Source organism: Poeciliopsis prolifica, unplaced genomic scaffold (genome assembly GCF_027474105.1).
Source record: "Poeciliopsis prolifica strain line A6 unplaced genomic scaffold, Auburn_PproV2 SCAFFOLD001, whole genome shotgun sequence".
Classification (NCBI taxonomy): domain Eukaryota; kingdom Metazoa; phylum Chordata; class Actinopteri; order Cyprinodontiformes; family Poeciliidae; genus Poeciliopsis; species Poeciliopsis prolifica.
The window spans coordinates 6,382,095-6,396,816 of NW_026562376.1; the positions used below are offsets into that span (position 1 = coordinate 6,382,095).

General features: G+C 38.0%; 1 protein-coding gene across 1 annotated transcript; it reads right to left on the minus strand.

The window, feature by feature from the left end:
• Nucleotides 1-2,727: 2,727 nt before the first annotated feature.
• Nucleotides 2,728-14,109, minus strand: LOC129372055 (CD81 antigen-like). Its single transcript, XM_055049090.1, has 8 exons — nt 13,971-14,109; nt 12,544-12,658; nt 6,214-6,311; nt 6,025-6,099; nt 5,834-5,947; nt 5,641-5,736; nt 3,625-3,708; nt 2,728-3,491 (listed from the first exon to the last, which is right to left on the minus strand). The coding sequence occupies exons 1-8, from the start codon at nt 14,034-14,036 to the stop codon at nt 3,426-3,428; spliced, it is 714 nt and encodes a 237-aa protein (XP_054905065.1). The 5' UTR covers nt 14,037-14,109; the 3' UTR covers nt 2,728-3,425.
• Between the last annotated feature and the right edge of the window lie 613 nt (nt 14,110-14,722).

Genomic DNA, 14,722 nt, shown 5'->3' on the forward strand with positions numbered 1-14,722 from the left:
GAGCACCTGGTCTGATCAGACGTTCTGTAATTCAAGAACCGACATGAATGGTTCGTCAGCAGATGGCAAGATTACACACCTAATACAATAAGTGCAGAACACAGAAGTAAGAGTAAGCTGTCTATTGTGAACCTATCAGCTACTTTTTGACTAATTGGAACTTAAGCTGATAGAATAACAAAGAAGCCTTTTTTTTATTTGCTCTGATGTTTTTTTTTCCTCCCTCGTGTTTTTTTTTTAAATCCTACGTTAAAAAACGTGACAAACCTTCGCTTTGTAATACATGAGACTGTCATTAAATGAATAGACCATCTACAATGTCTGACAAACACATTCATGTTGCTGGAGCTTTTCATAGTTTGTCATGTTTTCAAACACAGACTTCAAGATTTTTTTTTTGCTGGGAAAAAAGAAATGTGTTTTTTTTTTAAACATATTTTACAGATCAACAGCTGAAAAGTGTGGCATGTTCCCTCTCAGTCAGTTAGAAATCTTTATACATTCTTCTTTGCAAAATAGCTCAAGCTCACACAGACTAGGCTGGAGAGAACTGCAGCTCTGAACTTTCACTACACCATTTATACATGTCTGAACCATTTCAGCGTAGATGTGACTGAACGTTTCGAGTCATTTTTAAAACTTTTATAACCACTAACGGGTTTTCTTCTAGCATTGCTCTGTATTCAGCATACAGGGAAAGCAGTAACAATGGGGTCAGCCAAGCGTTTGATTGTTGCCCTTTTTGATTTCAGAAGCTTTTACAAAATATCTGTGTTTATAATGAGATTAAATGACATACAGGTGGACTCTGGTTAGTCATGATGTAACTACTTGATGCAATTACTACTGGATTTTATTTGAGGATATCAGAGTAAATGGGTGTGTTTACAAATACAAAGATTTTTTTTCCCACAAAACATTTGTAAACCATATTTCACTTTTCTATCACTTCAGTCTTTTCTCTATTTTGTGTTGTTTCAGACCAAAGAGTATTCAACGGATACAAAATTACTTTTGAAAAATAATGCTATTTTTAAAAAAAAAATTATTTACAGTGATTTCACCTGCTCTGCAATAAACCAAACACATAATATTTAGTAAAGCAGACAGATTTTTAAAAAAGATTTCACAATATTTAGTGTTGTTTTCTATTTTCTTGGCCCAGAAGATATTTTAAATTTATTCTGAGCACTAAAAATAGGTTATGGGTTTATTTAGACAGGTTGAATAAACAACCTGCTTCTGAGTGGAAGTTGCTGGACGTTTCTGCTCCTTAAGATAAACATAAGAAGTAAGAACTAATACTTTGTGGTGTAATATTTAAGGAAGATTTTCATTTGTCAGTGAAAATCTTGACTTACAAATAAAAATAATAAAAAAAGAGTTTGTCTCCATTCACAAAACGTGAAAAGGCTTACAAATCTTCTGTACATCTCCTACGCTAAAAATCTGAACTACTTGAACTTTGAACTTCTGAAATAGAGGTCCAGTTTAAAAAATAAAACAATCTGTGTTGATCTAATAAATTAATATTATTTTTTTTTTCTTAGAATATAAAAATCACATTTCTGATTCAATCCTGTTTTCTTCGTCACTTGCTAGTAGCACAATATAAGCCCATGTGAGTAATTAATGCTTTTAACGCCCATATCATCATTTGGGTGGAATCAATCCACCCAAAACAGAGGATTTCACAACTTTGCACACTAAAATCTGGAACCTGCCAGTCGCTGCTCTTATTCAGACGGTAGAAAGTTCGTTTCATGAGTCATAAGTGCTGACTGGATGAGGCTTGTTTTAAAACCACACGGCGTCATTGTCCTCCAGAAACAGGAAAGGCGGCTTTGGCAGACACTTGCCCTCGTGTCGACGATCATAACACCGTGTTGTCTAAATATCACCGTGTACCTTAACTTTAAGACATCTTTAATCTGGAGCCAACACACAAAGTTCCAATTGACAACAGTAGAGATGTCAGAAGATTCTTAAACTAGAAACAAAGTGTGTTCAGTCAAAAGAAACCATATTCAAGAGATTCTTTCTGAGCGTGAAAGAGCTTGGGGCCTATCTTTGTCACAGCTGAGATCAAAGCTGAGAAAGTGAACCTGTTGGCAGAACAAACTTGTGCTTTGGGTGTGGCCGCTGTGTCTGTGCCAGAGGTACGAGTCAGTTTAGTTTTTCATGGAAATAAGTTGCTGCAAAAGGGAAAGAAGCTGCAGAGCGAACATGCGTTCGTTTGATTGCACCCCCTCGTGGCGAAATGCAGCAAATGCAGCATTAGAGGGTTTAAAACCATAAAGTTTCTGCTAAATTTCTGCTAAGTCTTAGAAAATGCTTTAGTACACAGAAGTATAATTCAGAAGTAATATGGATAATTAAATAACACAGGACATGTCGCCATGTTGCAGCTCGAACATCTTTAAAATGATGTTCTGAAGAAGAAGTTTGACTATTTAGCATTCACAATTTTCAGATATTTTGGACGGATTTGTGAATGAAACCTTTTGACCTGATTAAATATGAACCATCTTGCCAAAATCAGTGACACGGCCTGCTGTGTAAAGTCTTAGCAGGGTATTGAGAAAACGAGTTCAAATGGAGCATTGTTCTGCATCAAACTCTATATACAATCTTTTTTTACAGCTCAAATTAATACATGTTGGCTGGATAATAAGACAAACAAAAATTCCCAAATAAAGTCAAGCTCCTTCAGAGAAAAAAAAAAAGAAAAATCACAGTTAAACACTTATATATGACAGTTGGTTTAATTTATTAGGATTCTTAAAAAAAGCAGAAAATTTAAAAGTTTTGCCTCTATTTGTTCTGGGAAGATTCACAAGTTACCAAATGTGAGAGCATGATTTTTTTCTTTAGGTTAGAAGACACACACGGTCCAGTAAAAACCTCCTTACTGATCCCAGAAACACTGCAGAATAAATAACAGTCACCCTGCAGCGAGATACAACACAAACAACTACCCAGTTAGCACACACACACACACACACACACACACACACACACACACACACACACACACACACACACACACACACACACGCACACGCACACGCACGCACGCACGCACGCACGCACGCACACACACGCACACACACACACAAACACACACACACACACACACACGAGCGCACGCATACACATGCATTCTCCTTTCTAATAAACAATACGTTTATATACATATTACACACCCAGAAACCCTGCTAGAGAAACATTTTCCAACAGACTGAAGGGATAAAAGAAAACAATAACAGGTCAGTTACTGTCAAAATGAAAGTAATGACAGATGAGTAATATATAAATGATCTAATCTATAGTAAATAGGATAATATACATGTTGTGCTTTCAGTAGCACAGAAACAGATCCCTCTGGTATCAGCTGCTGTGGTTTTCTGCTGGCCTTTAAACGCTTAGTAAACTCCTGGGCTGTTGCGAATCCCACAGCAGAGCACCATGGTGAAGATCATCTCAAAGATCTAAATGCAGAAAATGATATAATTTAATTCAATATGTCTGTTTCTTAGAGTCTGCGATGCTATCAGAGCTGACAACAGGCAGTATTTCTTAATAACGGAATCGAGATCTGTGCATTTTCAACCCGTCGCTCACCATGATGACGGCAACCACCAAGGCGGCCAGGCCGATGAGGTGGAGCTTCTCGGAGAACAGAGTGACGAGTTCACTGTGGCAGCTCTGAGAAGAGACAAAGAAAGGCTGGATCAGGATGCTGCAATCAATTAAAAGGTTTGTTCTGCTCTCAGTGCACCAAGTCTGTCATAATTCACATGTAACTGAACCAAGTCAGCTGTCAAAACAAGGTGCTGTATATTTGCTGGGCATATAAGCCTGTTCACATAAAATATCAAATCACAATGTAAACACTGACAGTGAGCAGGTGTACCTGCTGCTGTTATTTATCAAAGAGGTTTGGGTAATGTCAAAGACTCAGCTTCACTCCTGTAAACCTAATAACTCTTTAATATGCATGACTAAATCAACACAATCTGATTAAACACATCGGGAACATTTTCAGGGCAGCAGATTGAAGCTCAAATATATATCAGTAAATGTTGATTATCAGCCATAACACCAAGATGAATATCGGAAGGCCCAAAGTTTCATATTGGTTGATGGATTTGTGCTAAATTGATGTGGCAATGTATAAAATGATGGAGTGAGTGTTAAAGATATGGCAACATTATAGATGCTTATTAAGAAAGCACATCTGTTCTCCTCGGTCACTTTCTCCCCACTTATTTGTTCTGTCAGTCGAAGGAAAGGTTCATTTTTAGTCAATCAACATCCAATCTAATTTCCTATCAAAGTTCTCCTTTCAGTTAGATTTTTTCTTGCTTTTTCTCTTACTTGTCATTTAAAGAATAACGTAGATATATTGATTTAATGAGTTCAACAAAATTGTACAAATATCAATGCTGCAGTTAATGATCCACCCTTTTATGAGGAATTATCAATTTTCAATATGTCTGTTTCTTCTGCTGGAAATCTGGTTGAGCATCATAAACCTGAACTGATTTCTGCTCAGACACCGAAAAAGCAAAAAAACCAAAAAACCTTTTCTCCATATAAAACCATTTTTGTCCTAGGAATATGAAATGTGTCTTAAATTAAAGTTTATCAAGCAAGACAATGAATTGTTGTTTACTTTTTTATGTGTAATTTGTCAGAATTAAGCTTCGATGAGTAAATTAAAAATGTCCTTCTTCCTGATTAGCCTTGATTCTTATCTGTAGCAGCAAGTATTTTCTTTCCATAGTGATCAAGCTAAACAAAAGACAAACTGTTTGGGTTTTTCTTGTCTCTGCAGAAATCACCTTTTGGCGACAAGTGACATTTTGTAATTAAACCAGTGTTTGATGGGTGAATGGAATAATTAGGTCATTAGCAAGACTCTGGAGAACTTATCTACACAAGGAGAAGGTAATTAAGCCATTTGATTTTGGTGTTTTGTACCTGTGGCACGTTTAAAAACTGCAAGTTTGACAGACAATTAAATGCTTACCAGTAAAAAAACAGCCTGATTATGTGAAATTGGTTTCTGAAAACATAGATTGTTTTAGCTGCTTTCACTGCACAGCATGTTCGTTGAAGTTTTCTGATAGAGCTGTTGTTGGAAATGGACATTATACACTTCCAGCAATGCTGGTCATACCTAAAGCACAAATTACAAAATTTACCTGAACGCTGACGGAGTTTTATTTTCTGAGCAAGAGTTACAGTCATGAGAGGTCAGTCAGTTCTGTAGTTAATTACAAGTAGACTGGGTTTTCCAAAGAATGCTTTTAAATAACTTTATAGGCGCCGCCAAAGTGCTGCACTCATTACTGATTAATAAATTAATACATTTCCATGTCTTTTCCTCTTTAATTGCACATTTGAGTTGGAAACTCTTCTCTTACCATTTCATTCTTCAGTGTTTCAAATGTAATGGTAGCATTCTTCTGCATCTTTTAGCTGGAGCCTTCACTCATTTTTTTTTTTTTTTTTTTGAGCATCGTTTCTACTTGTGAACTAAGCAACTAGTGGGCATGCAACTGACAAGGAAAAGTTGTTAAAATGATAAAACACGGTCTGTAGGAAGGGTTTGGTAGTAAACTTTGTGTGTACCTTGGGTTTTGGCGCGGAAAGTATTCCTGAGGGACACAAGGTGGCGCGGACTTGCATGAACAGAAGAGTGTCGTCGCCTTTCCCACAGCAGTTTAGCTGAACATGAAAGCCAGAGCAAAAGCACTTGTAATTACAAGGCATACTTTTTTGTTTTTCCACAAACATAAAAAATTGGACTCAATACAAAACATACCGTGGTGTGGAACGCACCCAGCACACCGATGGCTGCGTCTTTACTTGGGGACCCCGTGACATCCACAGCCTTGATGTACGCAGCGTCATAGAAATTAATCAGCTCTTTGGACATCTGTGGACAATCAGAAAACGTGAATCTGGATGACAATTGAAGATGATTTTAAGACATTTCTATTTTATTGTACATACAGTGTCCCTGTTCATGAAGCCCCAGATAGCCGCAGCCACTTCACAGGCAAAGAGGATCACCAAAAAGAAGAAAAACTGCACAGAAGATGTTGGAACATATATTTAGTCAGACTTATCTCATTTATTTTATTAAATGTAGTTGCTCTTTGCATAAACAAGAGGTGTGATTGGTGGAGCTGGAATGCTAACCGTTCCTAACAGACACTGAGATTCCTGAATGGCACCGTAACATCCCAAGAATCCCACAAGCATCATGACAGCTCCGACAGCGATCAGTATGTAGACGCCTGTAAAAAGAAAGTCAATTATCACGATGTCACAGCGTCTCAGCCGCCACTAGGGGGCAGAAGTGTCAACGCTAAGAGGGAGAAAACCCTCAAGCACATGAAAGTGAGCCAAATGTTGTTTGGTTTGGGGCTTCCTGGATGTTTTTTCTGTTTTCTCTGTAGGGTGACATACTATTATTTGCATTTGAAAGACAAATATCTCCCACTTCCTGAGCAGCCACCCTGACAAGGAAATCCCTCCATAACACCCTGGACTTCCACACAAAACCCTGTCTGCACTGATCCCGGACTCACAGCATTTCTTGGGAAACATAGCGACCATGTAAGCACACATGGATGCACAAACACACGTTCGAGCAATTAGACATGTTTAAAAAAGAGAGTGCAGGTTATTGTGTTGCCATCAAAACTGAAAAGTGAAACTGGGTTCAATGCAGAATGAAAGCATGAATGAACAAAATAATTAAAGAAACAAAGGAGAAAAATGCCAATAACTATACAATCTGAGATCATTTATACTTTTAGTACACACTGCAGCACATTTAACTAAAAATAATAACATATCAGTAATAAAGTATAAATCCTCACCATTCGGTCATAGTGGCCAAAGCTACCAGCTAGTCTTACAAAGGTCAAGACCAAAACTTCCAACTAAAATAAATAAATAAACAATCTCAATCTTAACACTATTGGAATTTTCTGATCTTTCAAACTGTCTTCATGGTGAATTTGGGGGTCATTTACTCAGAAGACATTGATTATTTACACAGCAACTGGGGTCGTGGGGTCGTGCGGAAATGTGCAACAATAAGTTTCCTGTTAAAAAGGAGAACGGAACATATGAAAGAAAATCAATGAAATAGTTTTCTTGTAAATAACTGTAATGTTTTTGAACTTTACACTGCTTTTATTTTCATATCACTCCATTAGTTTCGCGGTATGCGATCCGGGCAAAAACAGAATTGGTGCCGAAATGCCTTCATCCTTCATTTCCTGTCTAAACATTCATCAGCTTTTTGTGTAAATAAACGTCAAACATAAAGGCAGTTTAACAGATTTCACAACAGCAGTCACATAAACTTCTTTGATGTTTCTGAGATTGGAGCTTTTTTAAAAATGCGGTACAAGGCAGATTCAGTCTTTGGCCTTCTCTTACAAGCCATTCGCTTCAGCTAATATGAATTAGCAGCAATTATCTAAAAATATATAAATTTCAGACTCATTTTGTTTTTATTTTGTTGTCACACCTAGAAGTCTCAGCTCATAAAAACATATTCAATATCAGACGGTTTTTTTTGTTTTTTTTGTTTAGTATGTATTTTTAAAATAGGTCGCTCTTGAAAATTAAGTCCCTGCGTCTCGATGAGATTTCTCTGCATAAATAAAAATAGAAGAAAATTTTAATTTATGATTTAATTTATTAAGGAAAGTCTATTCAAACCAACCTGCAAGAGCTAATCAACCGCTCATTCACAAAGTCACAAAACTCCATAAAAAAGGTTAATATTTTTACACTTTAGCAAAGAAAAGACTAAAGAAAAAGGAGACATGACTGCCAACAAAAAGAAAATCCCCTTCTCGAAACTAGAGTTTGTTCTTCTGACTAAGACAAACGTGAAGATCATTGGAAGACGCCTGTCCTGTCACATGTTGCTTTGATTTCAGAAAAATAACATCATGTTGTTAGAAATGCTCTGATGACATTTTGGGGCTGCTTTGCTGCTTGAGGATCAGACTAAATTGTTTTAACCATGAAATAGCCATGTTTCAGGTTTGGGTGGGAAAACTTTTCTTCAGTAGCACTTTAATGCCGTGAGTCATTTTTGTTTCCATAAGCAGATTCACAGCAAGCATTTGTTCTGCACAGATCAGATACTGATTACATCTGTTTAAACAGGAAATGATGAGCATAAATTGTTCAAATGAAATGAAATACCTAAGAAAAGACATGGTCTGTTGTCGGGATTCTGTGTATCGAGATGACTCACTTCCACTTTCATGACTTGTCAGGCAAGAACTTGTTTTGACACAATGAAAAATGAACAGATTGGTTTAAAACATGAAATATATCTTTTATAAAAGTAGTTCAGGCTTTTCAGAGTCCTCTATTCTGATTTGCAGAGAAACCAACTCACTGACCCGCTAACGAAGCCTGACAGGACTCACCGAAATGAACTAACGGTGACACAGGCCATCTAGCACTGTATCTCATTTATCACACATAACCCAACCCCCTCAGCCCCTTCTCTTTGCTTTCAGGACTTTTTTTGTGGTACCAAGGGAAGGTTACCAGGGCCAGTAAATCTGCAATGCAGCAAAGGAGCCATTATTTCCACTGCCCTCCATTACTATGACAACACCCTTTGAGGTTCGGCATCTATTGAGTCTTTAAAGGAGACATGCGCTTTTAGACCCCCGGAGAAGTCCATTTATTTGTTGTCTCTCAGTACAATCACCAGAAGCTTCACTTGTCTGTCTCCTTCAGTACTTGAATAGAACAAAAAAGGAAGAAGTGATTTTCACACCATCTGAGAAGGATACCAATAAAGTGAAATAAACTCAGGATAAAAAGATATACATTTTGCCTATAATTTAAAAACAATTATTTTACAAAGTTAAAAGCAGACGGAGGAAATATGCAGTGTGTCTTTGACTCCCTCGTTATGTAATCCAGGGCAGTGCAAAAATGATTTACTATCCTCGAAGACATGCCAGCAGTTTAAAGGGGATGCTCTACTTTTATGCTTATTTCTGTTTTTGGCCAAGAACCAGAGAACATCTTAACCCTCAAACTTTTTTTTTTTTTTTTTACATTTTGTCACATTACAACTAGAAACTTAATCAAAATATTATGCATCCATGAAATATCCACATGACTGATTAGCAATGAGTGGAAGACAACTGTGAAATGAAAGCAAAAAGCAGCAGCAAAAAGCAGCAACATTTTTTTGATCAATGAAAATCTGAAAAGTTTCATCCCGGACTTCCATTTCTCTGTTCATCTTCCCATGAACTCTGACCTGCTTTCCAGTCCGCAGTGAGAAATAGCATCCCCAAAGCATTATGCAGCCAACACTGTGTTCACTGAACTGTAGGCTCTAAACTCTCCCATTTGAGAAGTTACACACTGGTGGAGTTTGTTGACTAATTCAGCCTCTTCTGCAGTATGTAGGGGAATCACAATTATAGCCAATCCGGAGCATCCGCTTTGTAAGGCTGTCATGCAGTAAACAAGTGTTTTCAGTCAGACACGTCTCCATTCATGCTGCAAGACAGACTGCTACAGGAGATCCTTCCTGGCCAAACCCATCAGAACTCTGAGGAAGCTTTTTATGGTATGAATTGCACCAAGAATTATTTTCATTTTGGGATTATAAGGTATTTTCAAATTGATTTTGAATCAAATTTAATGTGTCCACACAACAACACAATGAACATCAGTGCATCTCGTTTTGCTGTAGTTTCACTTTTCTTAGTTTTTTTCATTGTTGGAGTTTTTTTTAGCTGGTTTGTCTGATTTTAATCAACATTAATCTAAATGTTTTCAATAAAATGAAATAATATTTGACTGATTGACTGAATAAACCAAAGTCTCACAAGAAGTCTGTTGCATTAATTTGTGTTTTATTGCTTACAAGTGGATCTCTGATATTCAGAAGAGCATTTTAATAATGAAAAAAGCTGTTTACTTTCTCATACTTAGTGTCTATGCAGTGCTTCTCATTACTTGGCTCTGAGTTTATGTGTATAATACAAACATGAGCACTATGGAGATTTTTCTCATTTTCCTCACAGCAAGCAAAAGTTCAACTATGAAGGAGTCAGAGGCTGTGGCACAAACCAGACCAGACAACTGCCACAGTAAGCTTCTCAAGTGCTGCAGCAGAGGTGGGAGCGTGTGTATTTCCAGTCTTACATAAATACCACTTTGGTGTGCCAGTAAGCTAAAAAAACACCCACTTCAAACTTTAATTTGAGGGATAATGTGCACATGTATGAGATTATTTGAATTATGCTTGGGCGTATGTTGAAGGGAGGGCCAAAAAAACGAAATATTCCCTTGATCTTGCCTGGGTGGGCCTTTCATGCCGCCACTGCTTTAAAATCATGTGAGTTCCTCCTCTCCACTATAAAAAGCTCGAGTTTGACTTTGTCCCATATACTTACGGAGGGGGTAAGTATGGCAGAACAGCAGGAGCCCAGATGTAAATTAATAGTTTTACTGGAGTTCACCGCCGCAGCAAAAACCAAGATCATGGGGCTTTGAAATGCTTACATCATGTCATGTTTTACTGTTTAGGGAGCTGAGAGCAGTGAACGATGGAGACAAGATACACACTATATGATCTGAAAAACAAAAGGAGCATTTGCCACAAGATGAAATATAAGATTAGAAGAAAAAGTGTGCAACAGAAGATACAGTTCATGTTTATATTTCTGCACCACTCTCAAAGGCAGTGTTTCTGGGCTCCACATCTGTTGCAACATCTGTCTGAAGCATCTGGCTGCTATCAAATGGTTACCCAAAGAGACTGAGGGAGACGCAGAACTTAAACATGAATATGAAAAGTTTTTAATTCAGAAATGATGACCTACGGTGAGGTCGTGGGATAGCGTTAAAGCTGGTTGTAATCACTCTTAAGGCGAGACGCGGAACTACGCAGGTCCTGTTTCCTATTGTGAGAGGTCGAGTCAGCCCACTCGCTTCTAATTATATATTTTAGGTGGCTGTTCTAAGATAGCTCTTTCTCTGTGTTAACAATTGAAAATAAAGACAAAATTAGTAGATGTTAACTTTTTGAGATCAACTAAATGATGAGGGATGTTTAAGCCTCGAGCAAAACTGTGGAAAATGAACAGCAATAAACTTTTTTATGTAACCACAGCATAAGTGATTTTGTAGTAATGATTCCAAGGCTCACACTCATTTCTCCTTCCCTCTATTCCAGTGTGATGCCGATCCGAGAGCTACACATAAAATTTGTTGATGTGATGTTACATTTTAAGTGATGAATATTTTACTTCAACCATTTGTTTTATGTTTTAGAAATAATTAGCAATCATATTCAACATAATATATCGAAATAGTTACTGGTGCCATCTAAGCGCTTAAAGTCATTCTCATAAAATGCCAGAAAAATGCCTTGGCCCCTCCCCCACATGTTTCTGCCCCCTGCTGATCATCTCATCCCTTAGCTTACAGCTAAGACAAATTCAGCTTCATGGAAAGGTTTTCAGACACAAAAAATAAGGACAGCGTTGGTGTGAAAATGAATAGAGCACAACCTATAGTTTATGAAAAGTTTTCCTGTCGAGCTGATGACTTCACCAGTTATGCAGGAATACACCGACTGGCCAAAACAACAACAAAAAAGTCTCCAAATGAATTTAAATGAGCAAATAGTTGCTGCATGGAAAACTAACCCTTCTCTAAACATTGAGGCTAACTGGAGGAAATCTGCTGGGGAGCACAGAGACCGGACTCTGGAGCGACGCAATCAGGTCATGTGACCAGATGAGTCCAGATTCGCCCTCTTCCAGAGAGACGGGCTCATCATCAGGATAAGAAAAGAGGCAGATTAAGTGATGCAATCATCATGCCTGGTGTCTTCTGTTGCAGCCTGTGGGGGCAATGTTGTCATATGGGGTTAGTCGGGTCAAAGTTCAGAAACATTACAAGGTCAGCTGACTAATCCCATTTGGGGATTGTTTCTTTCCTGTTGAAATGAGGATATTTTAAGATGATAATTCCAGGCTTCATTGTGCTAAAATTATCAACGTGTGTTTCAGTGAGAGGAAGACATCTTTACACACGGAACGGCCACCACAAAGTTCACACCCTAACCCCACTGGGGACCTTTGTGATGTTCTAGAGAAGGCTTTGCACTGAGCTTTCCCTTCATCACCACAAGGTCTTGGTGAAAAACGTGTGCAACATTGCATGAAATAAATGTCCACAACTTGTTGCAAGCATTTTGAGTATGTCTTATTCGCAATTTATTTTACTTTACATGTCTGATCTAAGTGCTGTCAACAGATTTCCTTCAGGGATTTTGAAGTAAATGGGTCTAACTGTGAAGGCTTGATGGACTTTTAAGATTTTTATTTAAAAAGAATACGTGCCACTTTCTTTCAAGTGCATAAATCTGTGCCAGTTTGTATTGATCTAGAACATAAAATCCCTATGAATGGCATTGAAATTAGTTGCAGTTTTACTGAGGTGGATACTCACTGATGTAAAAGGTGCTCGGCGCCTGCTGGCCTTCAAACTGAAGTATGAGGAGGTTGCTGGTTTGACTGTCATGGCGTAACCACAGGGCCACTCCTAAGATCACACCTCCGGCCAGCTGTCGGAAAGGGAAACAGGCTTTAATTATTCATCCTCACATTTTATCTGGCTACTCTAATGACACCCTGAGGGAAGATCAGAGCCATGTAGGAACATACAGAAAAGGTCAAACAGTGACATGAAACTGAGGTCAATAATTTGTTTAAATTAAACAAACGTTCAAAACTGTCTTCTAACTTCTTTCTCCCTTTGTACTGAACTCCACTGTGGAGCTGAGGTCTGAAAGCAGAAAGGACATCCTGACACCTCAGTGACCTGTGGCACAGAATGTGCCCTCACAGCATTGTTTACAGCCAGATCGGCAAATAAGTATTTTTTATCTTTTTAAACTTGCCTTGTTTGCTATTCTGTAACCCCTGCAAAAATCTATCAATATTTTATCCCAAAAGTCGACTGGTGGAATGGGGTTGTTTGCATGTCTGTGCCAATATTCAAGCTGTATCAAGAAATCTATCCCCCATTCTTATTCTCGCTCTTTTTTTCCCACCTGACTGGTCACCATTGTTCCCAAAGAAACAGGAAACTCAAATCACAATGTGAAAAATAGCCAAATGAGGAAGAAGGGGCTCAAGAGCTTTCACATAGACGGGCACAGCGGCAAAACCAACAGAGGAAGCAGTCGATCAAGTGCGGCCTGTCCAGGATGTGGCGACTCCTTGCTCATCTAAACAATGCTGCATGCGCCAATGGAAACTTACATATAGGGCCTTAGAGACTATCAGTGTAGGATAACTTGGCAGATAAATAATAAAGCTGTTTTCTTTTGTAACCTATGTGTATTTGAAGATAGTTTAAGAGTAAGTTCCCAAAGAAATTTTTTTTGAAATCATCAGAAATGGTGAGATCTTGGACATTTTTGAAGTTTGAAGCAAAACTCTCCAAAAATCTGGTCAACTGGTCAGTTTTAAGTGTTAATGAGCATTATTGTAACATACTAAGGGTAAATCTGTTATTTAATTTTCAAAATGTATCTATTGTGTTCTTCCTGATATTGACCTAAAGCAACATCAATGATGGATTTTAAGGAGAGTTTCTAAGAAAGAGAGATGATAAGAATCTCATCCCACTCAGAAGTCCTGAATGATCCTCTCCCAACTTTTGGTGGTTCTGCCTTTGAGTCATCGACACAGGAGTCACAAAGAGCACAAGATGTGGTTCTCAAAGTTTAAAGATCTGATCTGTTTCAATGCAAATATCAAGGAATTAAAACTTCATCGAAAGAAAACATTCAGTCTAAAAAAACCAAGAGAAATTAAACAACTCAAACATAAGAGATGTTTTTTTTAAAAAGTAAAGTAAGATTGACTCACCCAGAAAATAAAATTAAAGAAGAATAACATATATTTTATGCATTTCGTACAGCCCGCCACAGCCATTGTTGCAGCTTCTTTTCAGCTCGTCCTTCTGCTCAAATCAAAGTCTACTTTCAGGGATCACTCAGATTTTATTCGAGCCAGCTAAAACAGAAAACTCCTCCTTCACAACGAAGAGTGAAAACCGAGACGGGGATCTGCCCACCAAGTGCCGCAGACAGGACAAGGCAGAGAGGAAAACAGAGTGTGGAGGGAGGGAGCCCCATTTCCTTTCAGCTGGGTTCAGATTCCAGATGCAAGTTAGATTTAACCAGATTTATCCAGTTAATAGTGGCACATATAGAGTGGCTTGCAAAAATGTCTTGGATGTTTTTGCATTTCGCCTCAATGCGAGCATAAATTTGAATTTTATTAGGGTTTTACATGGGTCAACACAAAGCAGAGCACAATGATGGGTAGACAGAGAAAACTTTCTCATGTAAAGACTGAAATATTTATTCATTCTTCTTCAAGTCAAGCCCAATCTGACTTGACTTGATTCAACTCAAGTCAGACTGGATGGTCAATCAATTCACAAATTATCCATTGCATTTAAGTTTGAAACTTGACCTCTGGGCTGTTTGAACACATGGAATTACTTGGACCTGATCCATTCATTGTACTGGTACTGGTTGCATGCTTAGGGTCATTGTCCAACTTTTTTTTTTTTAATTTCCTTTATTTAGCCAGGATAACTCTGTTGAGATCTA

Bases quoted from the DNA above. Each gene is read 5' to 3' on its own strand.
- LOC129372055 (XM_055049090.1), bottom strand. From the start codon at position 14,036: ATGGCTGTGGCGGGCTGTACGAAATGCATAAAATATATGTTATTCTTC. The intron at 5,737-5,833 runs GTATGTTTTGTA...TTTCATGTTCAG, and splicing joins TGGGTGCGTTCCACACCACG to CTAAACTGCTGTGGGAAAGG. The intron at 3,492-3,624 runs GTGAGCGACGGG...TTCTGCATTTAG, and splicing joins TGGTGGTTGCCGTCATCATG to ATCTTTGAGATGATCTTCAC.